This window comes from Haemorhous mexicanus, chromosome 13 (assembly GCF_027477595.1).
Source record: "Haemorhous mexicanus isolate bHaeMex1 chromosome 13, bHaeMex1.pri, whole genome shotgun sequence".
NCBI classification, from domain to species: Eukaryota; Metazoa; Chordata; class Aves; order Passeriformes; family Fringillidae; genus Haemorhous; species Haemorhous mexicanus.
The window spans coordinates 4,327,595-4,344,248 of NC_082353.1; the positions used below are offsets into that span (position 1 = coordinate 4,327,595).

At 45.3% G+C, this 16,654-nt stretch overlaps 2 protein-coding genes across 2 annotated transcripts in view; one reads left to right on the forward strand and one right to left on the reverse strand.

Moving 5' to 3' along the window:
• NPTN (neuroplastin) overlaps positions 1-1,506 on the forward strand; it is a 42,066-nt gene extending 40,560 nt beyond the window's left edge. The window contains exon 7 of the mRNA XM_059858432.1: positions 3-1,506. Within this exon, the coding sequence (XP_059714415.1) occupies positions 3-63 (61 nt within the window). The 3' untranslated portion in view covers positions 64-1,506. The remainder of the gene's footprint in view (positions 1-2) is intronic.
• On the reverse strand, positions 518-16,021 carry REC114 (REC114 meiotic recombination protein). Its single transcript, XM_059857960.1, has 6 exons — positions 15,851-16,021; positions 15,291-15,380; positions 6,690-6,773; positions 3,723-3,887; positions 2,970-3,038; positions 518-1,736 (listed from the first exon to the last, which is right to left on the reverse strand). Exons 1-6 carry the CDS (start codon positions 16,019-16,021, stop codon positions 1,575-1,577), a joined length of 741 nt encoding a protein of 246 aa, XP_059713943.1. The 3' UTR covers positions 518-1,574.
• Between the last annotated feature and the right edge of the window lie 633 nt (positions 16,022-16,654).

A 16,654-nucleotide genomic window follows, 5' to 3' on the forward strand; every position in this document is an offset into this window, starting at 1 on the left:
AGGAAAACCAATTCTACAAACAATCACAAAGACAAAAACTTACGTCAGAGAAACACAAATTAAAAATGCTCATCATGTAAGTATTGCCTGTGCCCGGCCGGGAGCGGGCAGGCCCAGCCCTCCTGCCCGGAGTGCTGGGGGGAGCAGCAGAGCATTCCCTGCATTAAACATTAAACATTAAACATTCCCACTGCGCCCCAGGGAGCGCGGGGGGGACCAAACATTGATTTCCTCAGACAGGCGGGGGGTTTAAGGACCTGCTTGCTAAAATCTGGGCAAAGCTGCCCAGCCCTCCTGATTGATTCCCCCCTAAACGGAGGAGCTGGGGCTGTCGGGAGCCGTGCCCCGGTGGGAGCGCGGGGATTGCAGGCTGCGGCGGCTCGCACTGTTCACCATTGACTAGCACCTCTTTCTCGTTTCTTTTTTAGAGCTTTAAGTTTCTGAGAGACTGATGGCAATATGACCTGCTAAATTTAAGGGTTGGAACTCTTGGTTCTAGAACTCCAGTTCTGTCTGATTTCTTTTTTTTTTTTTTTTCTTTCCTTTCCAAGTGAGCAACAATATGACTGTCTAACGCATGCCTTATTTAGTCTCTCCTGCAAGGATGACCTAGCCAGATGAATTTTAATAATGCTTCCGTGTAGAAGGTGTAAACTCTTTTGGGCTTGATGTGCTGTGAATGTTGCTTTTTTTTTCCTCCTTTCCTCTCTTTACACGAGCAGTAGCCAGGCGGGTTCACGCATGCGCTGTTTTTTACTTCCTGTAGCTGTTAAATTCAGCACCGCTCAAACCGCACCGCTGCCATCTAGTGAGACTTCTTTTGTAAAGTACAGCAAAACTTAAAGATATATACAGTATATATTTATATTTGGGGGAGGGGAAACCAGAAGTCGTTGTGGTTCATTTTGAAGCTGCTGATATTCATTCCTTACTGTATGGCTGGAAGGAGGGAGTGATGCCGGGCCGGTGCTCGCAGCAGGGACATTGGAATTTCCTTAAGGGCTTTAACCATGGAGCGCGGGGTGTCCTGTTGGGCGTCGGGGCTGGGTGGTGCCAGGGGCTGCTGGTGGTGGTGGGATGCAGTTGGAAACGAAAACAAACCTTCAGTTTATAAATATATATATATGATTGCTTTTTAAGTGATTTTTTTTTTTTTTTTGTTAACTCATGTAAATTCTCAAATCCTTTTGCACTGACGTGTTCAACATATTCTTGTACATTCAATTCAGGCAAACTTTTATAATTTTTTTCTTTTTTTTTTTTGTTTTGTTTTGTTTAAATGATGAAATGTTACAGCATGGTGATATTCTATGCAACTAGTTATTCCTCTTTAGTTTGACACTGTAATTTCTCATGATTTAAAGATTGTAGAAATAGACCTACCAGGGTTCTCATGATGTGCGTAACTGTAGCTGCATGAACTCGTGTTCTGTGTATTTGTTGAAGTGCAATGATGTATAAAAAGTGGATTCACCTGTTTTTAAAAATAAAACACCGACAAAAGCCGCTGTAGGCCTTGTTTTTCAACCTTTAATCAGCAGAGCTGTGTACACCCCCGGGGTGCTGGGTGTGCCTCATTCCTTGGCCAGTCTGTGCAGCTCCTTCTCCACGTCCTCCACGAAGGCTGGAAAGTGCTGGTCCATGAGGCAGAGGCGGATGAAGGTTCCCAGCTCCCGGGCGCTCCAGGCCGGCTGCCGCAGCGCCGGGGGCACCTCCGGCCGCTGCTGCAGCACCCACTGCCAATGGAAGGTGGGAAGGGGGCCCTGGCCTGGGACACAAGGACACGGCCACAGCCCAGCCCTCCTGGATGCTGCAGGAACATGGAGCTGCCTGAGCTTGATGCTCTTGGAGTGCTACCAGTCAGCTGGGATTTCTGTGTGGGAGCTTTTCTCTGATGCCCAGGTGTGATTCCAGTGTCGCTTTTACACACTGTCAAATGCCCCTGTGATTATTTCAGTTGGAAATGGACCCTGGAAATGCCAAATTCCTGGGTGCTGTGGCTTCCTGCTGGGTATCCATTCTGTAATCAGTGTACACTCTTTATGAGCTGTACGTGCTGCCCCATGGATGTGTAGGGATAACCAAGCGTGCACTTCCAAGCTTTTCATTTAGCCAAATGTTTTTAAGAAGTAAAGTATAGAGCTTTTATGTTAAAACTTCCTTTTCATCCCTGTTTAATCCCCTCTCCCAGCTTTTCCCCATAGTGGTGGGAGAACTCTGGGCATCACAGCACTGGGGTTAGAATGTGGTGACCTTTGAGGTCCCTTCCAGTCCAACCCAGTCTGGGATTCAGTGCTCAGCCAGTGACTATGAAAGAACGGCAAGGAAAACACGGAGAAGGAACTGCACAAAACCAGAAAACAGCAGAGTTTTCTACTCATCTGCTTCTGCACTGGCCTGAATTCCAGTAAATGAGCAATAGTTGACTTCAGGTATTTACCCAGAACTGGTCAGTGAAGCTGTCCATGGAATGTGGGGATGCTTTGCTGAGGGTCAGGGTTGAGAAAGGTCCAGGGGAACCTCAGAGACCCTGAGAGTGCCTAAAGGGGCTCCCAGAGAGCTGGAGAGGAACTGGGGACAAAGGAGAATGGGTTCCCACTGCCAGACAGCAGGGTTAGATGGGATATTCTGTGATTCCTTGATCGATATTTTCAGGCTTCAGCTCTGATCTACACGAGTCATTTCTGCAGAGTCAAACCAGTGCCAGAGCCATTCATTTGGATGTTGCCTCTGGGTATTTCTTTGCTCTCAGTGTGTCATTTGTTCCTATTCAAACGGGGTGATTACACCACCAAACACCTTGTTTTGCTGCTAATTCCCTGGCTCTGGATCATTTCACAGATCCAGTGTTTTGCTGGTGTAGATGATGGCATCCCAATGCTCAGGAAAGGCATTTCCCAGATGGAATCTGAGACAGCTCATTCTCAGGCTCAGTTACAGACTCTAAACAGGAGATGTTTGTTTTTTACCTGTGCAAGCTGTGCTACAGATCTTCTCTCTCCAAGGCTTGTGCAGGAGTCTGGGAGAGGCTCATCTGGCTAGAAAATACCAAATGCAAATAAGGGCTTGTTACCAAGCAGAGAGTGGGTATGTGCAGGGGGGGAAGCAGTTCCATTTTTAGCACTGACGGGAAGGGAATGTACTCAGCTACCTTCTGCAGTAAAAAGCCATCTTTTTATGGAACCTGCATGCACATCTGCTCCAGTCTTTAAAAATGAAAGACATGACAGTTTAACTACAGGCCTGCTAGCTCATGGCTAAACTGAAGTCACAAACAGCTCCCTAGGAGTAACTTCAAAGAATGCTGTGGATGGATGGTCACAAGAGCACACTGATTCTTTTCCATGGTCCAAATACCCAAGAGAGCAGAGATTTTGGAATAATCACCCTGGAAAATGCTGTCTGTCTCTGCCTTTTCCAGTTATCTCAGGACTTTATCTTGGAGAGGGGAAACATTCTGTTCCTCCTGAGATGGCTTTTAGATGTGCCAGGTTAGGTTAAATTGTAAATAGGCAGTTGTAGCAGCTACTACCACTGCAAAGCAGGAGCACACAGAAAGGAGCCAGGAGCCAGGGTTACTTTGTGCTCTGATCATTTTTTGCCCTGTACAACTAATTTCCCAGTTCCCATTTAATGCAGCCAGTCTCACAGCTGTGAGAAACTCCTCATGTGCAGCTCTGCCAGGCACAGGTGAGTGGTTTAGGGTGTGTGTGGTCACTTACTGCGTGCTCGGTGTCCATGGCCTGGCTGTCCTGGCTGGGGCCCTGCTCCTCAGCCCCCTGCACCGGGAGGAACTGGCTGAGTTTGTGGACACAGCTGCAGCAGTGCTCCTGCATCTCCTCCCCGCAGCTGCCTCCGAACTGCACGCGGAACATGCGGCACTCGCTCTGCTCACAAGCACAGGGAAAGCAAAGCAGCTTGCATTAAATCCATCTTTGTTGGAGTTAGGGAGAAGGCAAAAGATTGTGGATAACTGTGCCAATTTAAAAACAAACAGGTTTTCCTGCTGTATTTTCAGTTTTCCCCAGCAGCTTAACCAGAAGACTGTGATTGCTGATTTGAAAATCAGGTAAAAATATGCAAGAAAATGGTAAGTGATGCAGGGCCACCTGTCACTAATGCAAGGTTTAGCCAAGTGGACAAGCCTTGCCAGGACTCAGCTTTTACACGTAGCAGGAAAATTCGGTTTTATTGCTGCTGCAGGTGGTATCCTGTAAGGGTGTGCCAGCTGTGCACAGTTATTTGTGACAAGAAAGACACAACAGTAAGCAGAAGTTAACTCTGGATCTGAACTAGAAATTCTGGGAATGCATGTTCCAGTTAGGATTTATGTTCCTGATGCAAAGTCAGCCCTACCTGGTCTGCCTGCTCCTGTGTGGAGCTAAACCAACACATTCAATTTGGCTCTCACCTAAATGTTCCTTGAACAGAAACCAGCATGTTGAATAGGAGTGCAGGAAATTCAATGCATTACTTCTAAGAGTGACATGATACTAAAAATTATTGAAAACTCCCAGATAGCTCTGACCCCCCAGAGTAGCTTGTTGGGCTGTACCATAATTGGTATTTTTAAGAAGTGCCCTGAAATGGGAATGGAATCTCTGGTGTGTGATAAGCTTGGCCTAAGCACCTTGAGCTGACGTAAGAGAGTTGCATATTCACTGTTTAGAGAGTGAATCAATGGAACTTTCTGTTTGATCTTGAAATTTCAATTGTAAAAAACTTGAAAGTACTATAAAAGCAGCAAATTCTCCTTGGCCCAGCCTGGCTTATTTAGGTCTTCATCTTCTTGAGGTTCCAGGGTCAACCCCATTTTCAATGCCCATTTTAACCCCACACTGCTGGAACACGAGGACACCTCTCACTTTAAGGCTCCTGTCTCAGAGATGAGCCAGCTCTTGCTGACAGCCCCCGAGTTTACATGTCTGCTGCTTGAAGATGTTTGAAGCCCATAAAAAGATTTTTAGGGCAGGGTAAGCACAAAAGCCTGGCTCAGTGCTTTTTAAAGGGAAAATTGTCAAACTAATGTGAAGTGTAGCACTCACTGCCAGTGCCCAGCAGGATTTGCCCTCATTAATTAAGGAACTGGGGCAGCCTCTCAGAGCCTGGCACTGAGCTGTGCAATGCCAGACAGGTGAGCTCTGATTTCAGTGACACAAAAGGATCTTGGCTGGAGTTTCCTTAGGACACTTTCAAAGAGCACTTGCTTGTTTAGATCCCCAAATCAATTTGAGGCCGAGCTGTTTGGACTCCCTTGGGTTTCTCACAAGGACTGTTAAATTCTTTAGTTTGCAGTTCATAAACAACAGTGGACTTTGAAAATTAAACACTGTTCCTTTGTGGAAAGAGAGCTGTGACATGTCAAGGTTTATAGCATAAACTGAGGACTGAGCAGTCACACCTGAACCACACAAAAGCTGAAGTCTGAAGAACCCTGATGTCATGGAATCATTACATTTGTACCTCTTCCATGCTGGGCTGGGGGGCTGAGCTCAAGGAAAACAATATGAAGGGAAATTATTTCTTGCAAAATTATTAAGGAGATTCATCTTGTTCCTGTTCATAGTTTTGAACTCATTCTGCTGGCTAAGAGCCCACAGAACCCTACTGAAGCCATATTTGAAGTGATGATTAAGTTCCACTGTAAATGCAGTATTAGTGACTTACAAAACACAAGGAGTACAAGATAAACCAGAAATTTATCACAAGGATGAGCACAGAAGCTGCATCCACTGTTGGGATATAAAGTAGAGGAGCTGTGTGGTAAAACCACTGCAGCTGAAGCTGTGTGAATTTATGGTAAGTAAACACTGAGATGCACCACATTCATTTCAGACTGTTACAATTCCTCCTTTCCTGAAGTGCCCCTCAGGGCTTTGCTGGAGCCTGGCAGTGAGGGTGATGTTGGTTTTGTCTTGCTGGTGAGGAGCAGCAGAATCCCTTGATGCTGCACTGGGGGACAGGCTCTGGTAACTGGGAAGGAACAGCCTGCAGGTCCATCAGAACTAATTCCTGCCCCAGCTGCCTTCAGGTTTTCCAACAAGCTGGTAGAAAGCAGAATGCAGAGGTGTTTTGGTTTCAGGCATAACCCATGAATTTAAAATACTAAGATAGTTACAGAGTATCAGAGTTCATCTAAGAACAAAAAAAAAAAAAAAAAAACATGAGATTTTTACATAAACTGGTGAGAAGAAAGTGCTGTTTGATTACTTAAAGACAAACCAACCACTTTTCATCAGTAGAGCTGAGTGGGTGACCAGAAAGCCATGTCCATTTTGTTTCCTTGAGTACCAAATACCTTAACCACCAGCCTGCTGCTATGCCAGGAGCCACAGAATGGCTCAGTTATTGCTTGGTTAGAGAGTTTGTTTGCTGAAGTGCAGTCTGACTCAGAGGAATCTTGGAAGAGATTTGCTTCATCTTTTTGTTAGCCATGGCAGATAGACTGGGAAATAAAACCAGTCTGGCTGTTTTAGCAGCTAATTCTCAGAGAGCAGTCTAAAAACTGAATATTAGCAGTTACAAAAGATATCAGTATTTAATCCATTCTCGTTTAGTATCTAGAGTAAAAAAAAAAATATTCTATTTTACAAAGATAATTTACACCTTCTAGTTTCATGTAGCCAAAAGGGAGAGTTTTCTCCATCTCTGTGTTACATGTTAGGAATGTTGCAAGCAGCTCAGCTCACCTTGGCCTGTGCCCGGAGCAGCAGGCACTCTGCTCTCCTCACTATCTTCAGCCACTTGTGGGAATCAATCAGTGAAAAGCCTTCCTGAAATAAAGCACAAACCAGGGGTCCCGCAAACAGCAGCACCCAGGAGCACACGTTTAAGTTGTGTGACATAATTAAAGCCCTAATGAAGATCAGTCACTGCAGCTACACAGTTTTTGGAGCTGTCAAACAGCAGCACTGTGGAAGTTTTACCACTCCAGGGAGTAAATCCAGTAACAACACTGTCGAAGTGTGTTGTGATTTCCATCCCTCCGTACATTTACATTTGTGCATGCTGTGGAAGCCTCTGAAAACCAGAATAAAGCAGCTGCGAGTGGAGCTCTGAGCGCTGAAGTTGCCCGGGAGGGCAGCAGAGGGCAGGCGAAGCTGGGGAATGGCACAGCCCCGCTTTATCCCAGCCTCGGGGAGGCCTCGGCTCCGGGCGGCACTCGGGGAACCGAGCAGCCGCTTCGTTCATCGGATAAAGATGTTTTTGTACTCCACTTGCATCACTGTCAGTCCCTTCAAACTCGACAGGCTGCTCAGCCTCCTGTAAAAACACCTCAGGAAAGTGAAAAACAACTGCAAGGCAACGGACTGTGTCTCCCAAGGCACTCTGAGCAATTACTTACAAAGTCCAGGGGAACACCCCAAACAATCAATCAGTGTTAGGGCAGGAGGAAATCAGGCACCCGTTTTATCCAAACTCACAATACTTTCAATGACCAAGGGCTTGAGCCCAGGCTGCTTTCAAGGGGTCCTAAGGGTCAAACCCCACAAGCCACATCCATCCTGAAGGGCCAGTGGTGTTTGCCACAGTCACCATCCATGCTGGGTGGGTCCAGACAGCAAAACCATCTGCCATTCTATTTTGGAACAGCAATCACCTCAGTGACTGCTGCTTGACTGTGCTGGCACGGGCTCTACAGCCTCATGCTGCAACTGCAGGCAGATTTCTAACTGCACTTCCCCAGGAATCTCTCAAAAACTGTGAAGAGTTGAAGCAAAGGCAGACTGGATGGCAGACCTGCTGTGACAGACTCCAGCACTGCACAGACTCAGAGGGCCCTAAGGCAGGATGTGCTAAGCAGGAAAGGCCTAAAGGTCAGAACAACAGGGAGAGATCACCTGGTGAGCAATGGGGAGGCTGAACCAAGCCCCAAATGCTGTCAGAGAAGCAATTCCAAACCATTCCCTCCCTAGGCCACTTTAACTGGTGGCCACTTGTGCTTGTTCTGTTCATTTCAAGTCGTTTCTGTTTTGGAGACACACCAACTGTTTATTTAAATATAGCTATTCCCATATTCAGTCTGGTTTTACAGTGTTTTTCCTTTCACTGGTGATGAAGGTTGAACAAATGTTGTCTCCTTAAAATAATAACTGTTTTCAAAGAAATTATAGAAGGCAGTCACTGCTTAATTTCCCTACCAACTTTTTTATTGATGTTTCCCACGTTCTTTTCTATGTCCTGTTTCTGAGGTAAAACAAGTGGGGAAAAACCAGCATAGGGAATTTTTATTTATGTACTCCTGCTTACCCAACTCCGACCCCCAAATTCAATTTAATGAAACTTAAATTTAACCACTTTATTTTAAAATCATTGTCCCTGTATTCCCAGAATCACAGCCTGCTTTGGGTTGAGAGGCACCTTAAAGCTCATCCAGTGCCACCCCCTGCTATGGGCTGACAGGGAAGACAGGGACCTTCCACTGTCCCAGGCTGCTCCAACCTGGCCTGGGGCAGTGCACGTGAAGTCGGGTGAACGAATCAGAGCAGCAAAAGGGAAGAACACAAGGAACGTGTCCCTTGCCTGCTCGAAGGCAGGAGGATCTCTGCGTGGGGCAGGGCCTGGGCTGTGCAAGGCAGTAATTTGGGATTGCAGCCCACTGTGCCTTCCCACAGGTGATGGACTGGCCCTGGACACGCTCTGCATGTGGGCGATGGCACAGAAACAAGCGGCGTTCCTTCTGGATCGGTGCTGCCACCAGGCTGCCAGAGCAGGGAACGGAGCGGCCGCTCCTGCTCCCTTGAGCCAGCCAGGCAGGGGCAAAGCCAGAGGGCAGTGTAAGATTAATCAGAATATCCTCAAATCGCAGCCTGGAACGGGGCAGGGACACGAGAGCCCAAATGGTCACCACGTGAAGAAAGAAACGGCAGCACTTAATGAAGTTTGGTCATCAGCGTTCAGTCAGGCACATACTCCTGCTGTTCTTCACGACTGAACTCCTAACAAAAGTGGGTAAAGGAAAACTCTTTCCTAAATCTGTGACCAAAATGTAAGTTTCTCACAGGGAGGACTGAGTGGAATTAAGCTGAAGGGGAAAACAAAGGAAGATGTTTCCCAGATGTTTTGGAAGCAGCAAGATGTGACCACAGCTGCCACGAGGCAGGAGCCAGAAATACTGATCCAGCCTCACAGCCATGGAGTCCAGCACTGACTGGGAAATACTTTTGTTCTGACTTCACATTTCAGCATTCAGAAACCTGCTGTGCAATGAGGGCTGTGAGCTGTGCTGGAAGGTATTGGGGGTGATTTATGAATATTTTTTATTGTAGCATTTAGAAACCCTGTGGTGCTAAACAACACAGGAAAAGATTATCTAAGTTTTGTTAGACTGCAAGCCCATCTGAACAGAAAATAACTCTGTATCTAAGAAATGTTATTTGTGCAGCACTTCAGCTAGGCTGGCTTGCATCACTTCTTTGGACTCACTCATGCACGAGCCAGATGTTTCCAAACAAAACTCTCTGTAAACAATAGCTTAGGAGGAGAAGCTTTTCTCTGATCTAGTCTGTCCTTAAATCACAACTAGTATTAAAAAAGACAAAATGGTATTTTTGTTTACATTTAGATGTTCATTAGTTTTTATTTATGTTATAGTATTTTGTTTTAATAAGGTATCAAATGGTTGTGTATTTTTAATAATTTTTTCCTAGAATAAGCAGTTTTCTATTTATAAAGTACAAATTCTTCATTAATGACTGTAGAAAAAAGTGGTGAAAATTGAACTTCTAACATAATTTCACTCCAGTCTTCATTACCATTTTTATATCTATTTCCATTATTTAAGTAAGGCCAAATATATCAGGCTTGATTTCTTCAGCATGAGCTGTCTTGAAAATTGAGTCAAGATTTAAAGAGTCAATGTGAAGCAAAAATAAACCTCAAAAAATCCCCAAACAAGACAATCTGTAGAGTGAGGGAAGCACAAAGTTGTCCCTGCAAACATTCCCAACCCTACCAATCAAGGCACAGAGACAGGAGTTAGGAATAAAAGGATGGGAAGCTTTGCATGATCCTTTTTTGAGCCTCAATCTCCTAGACCCTCCCATTTTGCTCTTGAGCCTGACTGTGGCAGAGAACACACAGGGCTGAAGTCATTGGGCAGAGTGCTCTATGTGCACTATGGAGGGGTTTAATAGCTAGTTTGTAAGCAAAGCTAAGTTAATAGAAGAAATAATAATTAATGATTTTTAAGAGTATTTATAGCAAAGAAAAAACCAGAACTGTTAGCATAAAAATAGATTTTCAAAAAGAGATGAAAATTTTGATAAGTTAAATTACATATATAATAAATTTAAATACATATTTTATTAAATTTTAATAAAAAATTGTTAGTTATATTAATGCTAATTGCTTTGCACCAATTAATATAATAAACTACTCAAGATCACGCTTTATTATAGGTATATAAGCTATAAAACAGACCAAAACCCCTTTTTTCTTCTTAAACCCTAATCAAATATATGTATGTCACATCCAACCTGGCAGTAGCAGTGCACACAGAGGGAGGGAACACAGGACACCCAGAGCCACCCCGAGGAGACAAGGCAGAGAATGACTTTGGCCAACGTGCAGACTGTGCCTGCAGGAGCAGGGCTTTGCATGGGGACAGCCAAGACAGGCCCTTACCTCAGCACACACCTCAGCACTTCAGTGACAACCTGAGCTGTTTGGGGGATTTTTTCCCCAGGGACACAAAGAGGGGAACTGGATGCTCAGGGATGAGCTGGCTGAAGCTCTCCAGGGCATCCCAGTAATGTATTTCTTCATTCTCATGTATAAAATTGTAGGGGGATCCAATATAAGAAATGAAAGGTAGAATAGAAAGCCATCTCATCCCTTAAGGAGCTGCAGCTGAGCCAATTATTAGAGATTAGGAACAGACCTGACTTTAACAGGCTGCAGCTGTAGCCAATAAGAAGAGTGTTACAATCTTGTGAAAAAGAAAAGAGTGGCTTGGTTGGTTGAGGGGGAACTGGAGTCAGCTGGCTGCTGTGAGAAGCAGGAGGAGTCAGTGCTTAGAGGAGCTGCCTGTGAGAAACAGCAAGGAGGTACAAAACTCCAGCAATGTGGAACCTTTGCAATATAATAGCAACATAAAAAATGTACTGCCCCAGGCTGAGAGCACACATCAAACTCTAGGGTGAATATGCTTCATTTACAGACATCACTAGTCTCAAAATAAAAATTCTAAGAGCTTAGGTTTAGGAGAACTGGGGCAAGAGAAAAGGGAAGAGGAGGAGCCCTTGACATGGAACAGAAATGGGAAAGCTGGTGCAGAAGGACACTCTCAGCTCGTCCAAAACAATCACATCAACAGCACATGTTGAAATAAACAATGTGAAATTGAGCTTTTTGAACTGCAATTGTGGCACTAAATAACCCAACAAAACTTTAATAAAAGAACAACCTTCTGTGGCTTTGCAGGGCTCTCCCACAAAGCAGAACAGCAAGCTGCTCACTGCCCAGCTCCCTGTCAGGAGTCCTCATTTACTGCACAGGGACCAGCTCTGCCCAGGGCACTGCTGTGAATCTCATCTGCAAAATGTGGTGCCCGAGCTCGAGGCCCTGCAAAGAGAGCACCAGGAACATGAGGATGCCTGCTGAATGCTTGCCTATTAATGAGCTAGAATCTACTGTACCCTAAGCACTGGAAGCTTATTGGAAGTCATGAGGGGACCAGGAGGGCACTAAGGATGTTCAGTCTACACTCCAAAAGATCAGGTCACAAATCAATTACTTTGGATTAATTTTATCCTATTAAGTAAGTCCTCTTCACAATTTCAATTTGTTTCATTTGTAGGATATTATGAGTTCTAGCACCAGAAATAATTGCACTGAATAAACCACCAAAATATAATTTCCATGATGTGTTGATAGAGAGGGGAAATGAAATAAGAGTTGTGGTAAATGGAACATGATGTATCCTGAGCATGGCCAGAAACTACCAGAGATGCTGCTGAGACATTCCTGTAAAATTCCATTGACTACAGTATACAAGAATGAGGTTTTCTACCATCAAATATGCAGTCTGTTAGACAACACTGCAGCAAAAACAGCTCCTAAAAATACATTATGCAGTTTAATTCCAAACGAAGAATTTTGTTTAAAAAAGAATAAAATGAAATAAAACAAATCAAAACACTCTTTAATTTGCATTATGCATCAGAGATTTTTATGTTCCATGCTCTGAAGTTCCATTTACCTCCTCTTCATTCCATTACAGAAGGAATAGATGGTATTTCAAAAGGAAAACAGATCTTTCTGTATTTATTAAAAACAACAGTTGTTAGGATATGTGAATATTTTATTGCTGTTTTATAAATATTGTTCTTAGAAACGGATCATAAAAGAGCCAGTGGGCCCTAAGGAAAGGTTTTTCAACTCTCCTACTTCAATAAAACCAAAAGGACTAAGAGAATATATAAGTACACCCATCACAGACAGAATATTTTGATAGCAATCAGAAACATTTGAATATTGTTCCTACGATGGATATTGATCCAGCCATCAGCAAAACAGAAACTTTTCTTCCAAACTCTCAGTTTTGTGCAAATGTTGTTCATAGGTGAGAAACAGTAAAAAAAATCCTTTTATTACTCATCAATGAAAATGTTACAAAAATTGAAGTTGTGCACGTTGAGAGGGAAATGTGTCCCTGTGACCCAGATCTCTTCCCTGTGCAGAGGTACAAAGCTCCAATAATTGTTATCCAGTTCCCTCAAACCAGGAGCCTGGAGCACATCAAAAGGGCTGCAAAGTAGGGATTAGGAGAGAGATCAAAAGACAAGGCACCAACAGCTTAAAGGATGCAGTTCTGTGAGCACACCAGAGGGAATTTCAATTTAAGGCAGCCCACAGGTGTGGGAGGACACCCTGGCAATCCAAGGGACACAGCCCAGGCTGCAAGAGGAAACGAGAGCACAAGTGAAATGGTGCCAGCAGCTGCAGCATTCCATCAAAGCTGCTGCATTCCCCGTGGAGCAGGAGTTGTGCACGATCCCCTCTGACAGAACAGGATAATGGACCCCCAGTGAGTGGATCTGGAGTGTGACAGGCTCCAGGCACGGGCTGTACTTAGTTGTGCAAAGCCTGCTTAAATATTGTGACAGGTTTGTGACAGCACTGACAGCTGCCCTGGAGGGAGATAGAGCCACTGGGATTAACCATTTCTGATGGTTTCTGCAGAAAAATACAGCCCGAGCAGCACTGCAAGGTGGTTTGTTGTTCTGTGGCATCTCAGGAAGGAGTTTGGAAAATGCCCCATCCCTGGAAGTGCTCAAGAACAGGCTGGCTGGAGCTCTGAGCACCCTGGCACAGTGCCAGTGTCCCTGCCCTGGCACTGGATGAGTGTAAGGTCCCCCCCAGCCCAAACTCTGCTGGCATTCTATGAAAAGTAGCACAGGGGGGATTTGATGGGGGTTTCAGCCCCTCAGGTAGGTTCCAGAGGACAAGTGGGAGGACTGCAGCTGCTCCAGTCTCAGAAACACACAGTCCCAGTACATACCAGTCTCACCAGTTCAGTCCTGCAGGCACAGAACACACCTGTGCCACCAGCCCAAATCCTCCAGCTCGAAGAGCTGCACCCAAAGCAATCCACAGGCTGTAAGGTTACTTTATGTAACTTTTTAACAAATTCTAAATGCTCATCTGTCAACTTTAAGGCTGGCACAGAAGCATTGCCAAAATTAATGTCTGAAATAAACCAAAACAAGTTTTTTTCTTTTTCTTTTGAACTTTCAGTACTGTATTTTGGTCACATCTACCAAGCATGTCTGTTCCACCTCTCCTGCACTATGTGATAGCTCCCACAGTATCTCAGTGTCTCACAGAAGCTGCAACAGTCCTGATACATCCCAGAAATTCCTCATCTGGCATTTCAAGCAAAGCAGCTGCCTGAAAGCTTCAGTGGCCACTAAACACAAGAGCTGCAAGAAAAGTGCTTTTCCCAGCCAAGTTTTTAGCAGTTTTCTGATCCCTCATCCTTCCCCACAGCACACTTTTATCTGCCCTGTTACTTGCCAGATTCAGCCTTTGCCAGCCAAGTCTTTGAAGGGCTGAAGCTCTGAGTTGTGCCTTTTCTGCACCTGGGTAGTTATCAGAAGTTGCTTTTATGTGTTTACTTCCAGAGAAATGTCAGTTGCTGGTCACTAACAGGAACAGGGCCATCCTGCACTGAGCCATTCCAAGCACAATGTGGGAAGAGATGGCAGCAAGTCTCATTTCCATCCACATTTTCAAAACCTCTTTGCTTTTTTCTTATTCAACACAACTGCTAAAATACTTTCCACAGTCCCTTTTCACCTTGTCCTTACTAAATGAGCTGAGGGCTATCCACAGCAGCAGCTCTCTGTTAGCTCATGCACTAACTATTCAGTGTTCCTAACATACAGGCCAAAAAATTCAAAGGTATCCATGGTTCTGCCCCATACTTAAATTTCTATGAGTTTACGACCCTTTAAGAGGCACAGTAAAAACTAATTTATAAGTTTATACATATTTAAAGCTGCAACAGAGTCTCTTACACACTCTGTTAAAAAGCTTGGCTATCTTTATTCTGCAGCATCTTCCAGTGGTTTGTAATACCTTCCTAACACATTTATCAGCCAGCTCCTACTCGTTATCACCACTGAGTACTGGTGATGTGCACTGAACACACTTAATTCCACCTTCCAGCAAGGTCTTCTGTGTCAAACCCACTCCTTCTAGTCAGAATTTTCTTTGTGGTGTCACTGGGAAATCTTCAGTTCAGTAGCTGGTTTTGCTTAAGCAAGTGCAGGCTACAGGAAAACCAGCTGACACAAGTTTGGATTTTGTCTCCAAGGATCTTTTGTGGTATGTTAAATCTCATCATCCAGCATAGAAAATACAAACCCTTTGATAAACCAGATCATCAAACCAAAATGCTAGCAGGTCATTGGCAAGCAGTCAGCTAGACCATCTAGCAAATTATAGTTTTACCTATTTCTTAACAGTGTTTAGAAATTTTCCTGTTTTCTTAGAAGAATCATGAAACAAAACCCCAAATATCTTTCAACATCAGCAACACTTAGCATTACCTCTTAATCTAGTTTTTTAGAACAGCAGCAGAAATGTGGATCCTCAGCATGAAATACTGCATTTAGTATTATTCTGAGAAATGTGAAGGGAAAGCAGCACATGAGAATTACCATGAGCAAAACTAAATTGACAGTTCCCACTCAGTGGGAGAGAAGACGAAGCTGAGAAAAGAAACCAAGTTAATACTGATGGTAACATGAAGGAAAAATGTTCTTTATAAATGACAAACTCACCAGCACTGTTCGCCCTTGGGAAATAAAGAAATGGCCAGACTCCACAATGGTGAGGACAAGAGGGCCTGATTCTTCATTTGATTCAAACACCTTTAAAAAGACAAAGGAAAATCTGGCCCTGCAAGCACAGAAGCTACAATTCCCATTTCTAGTGCCAAATAAAACGTCTTAAAGGTCAATGTTAGAAGCCAGGTGTGTAATCCATATCTCACTAATGCAACTTGCCCTTCACTCCCACAGACAGGAGGCACATTAAATGATTTTTTTCACTAATTATCCCTCCAGATTTAGCTTCTTCGGACAACCCTCTGCATTCTTCCACCTTCATCTCTAGATTTTAATACCACAGGTTACTGCTGAATGAAGGAATAAAAAAAAGGGGGCCACTAACACTCTGATGTGTTGCCATTAATAATTCATGAAGTAAAAATCTCTCCCGATTCCTGCTTTAGCTCTGGACTCGCAAAAAGACACCTGAAAGACCTCATTTATCTGAGTTTGCCTCACAGCAGAGTGAGACACCCCACACCGTCCCACCACTCTCCCCTCGCCGCCGGCACCTTCCAAGAGGTGTTCTGCCCCTCATCGTCACTGTCCTTCGGGGGGAGGAAGCGACCGTAGCGTTTCAAGGGCCACACTGTGGCGCTACCGAGGAGGGAGGTGTCGCCGGCGCTGCTCGGCGCCGAAGCCAGTCCAGGCTGGGAGCCACGACCGCCACCACCAGCCGCCATTTCGCGCTGAGGGGGCTGAAGGGCTCTGAGGGGCTGAGGGGCGGCGGGCAGCGCGCGGGAGCCAGGCGGGAAGCAGCAGCCAATAGGAAGACGGAAAGGGCGAGCGGCGGGAATGGTTCGCCAATCAGAGCGAGGCGCGCGGGGCTCGCGCCGCATCTTCTGTGGCGACGCGTCTTGTGTGGGGCGGTTGCTTCTTTCCCCTCAGCGTTACCGCGCACAGCTCCTAGCTCCCTCCTCTCTTTCGTCTCCTTCCTTTTCTTCTTCTTCCTCTCTCCCTCCGAGGGCAGCGTGGCTACAGCCTCTCCCTGCTCCCAAGCAGCCCCCGGCCGTGCCGATGTGGCGGGTCCGCCCGTCGGCGCTGAGGGGAGAGAGGGGCGCCGAGGCCGTGGCCGCCATTTTGTGGCGTGAGGGAGCGCGGTCGGCGCTGCGCAGCAAGGAGGAGGACGAGGATGTGAGGCTCTCGCTGTCTGTTGCCGCTCATGTGACATGCCCGTGGAACCTGGCCAATCTGTCAGCGTGCATCCTTCCTCAGGTAGAATGTGACAAGTCCCTGTAAAGACGCTGTCCTACACTCTCAATTCCCTTTCCATTTCTTAGTGGCGTTCGCTTCCTAAAGTTGCCACAGGGGTTTTT

Bases quoted from the DNA above. Each gene is read 5' to 3' on its own strand.
- REC114 (XM_059857960.1), bottom strand. From the start codon at position 16,021: ATGGCGGCTGGTGGTGGCGGTCGTGGCTCCCAGCCTGGACTGGCTTCG. The intron at 15,381-15,850 runs GTGCCGGCGGCG...GTCTTTTTAAAG, and splicing joins GGCAGAACACCTCTTGGAAG to GTGTTTGAATCAAATGAAGA. The intron at 3,888-6,689 runs GTGAGCTGAGCT...GCTTGTGAGCAG, and splicing joins TGCTCCGGGCACAGGCCAAG to AGCGAGTGCCGCATGTTCCG.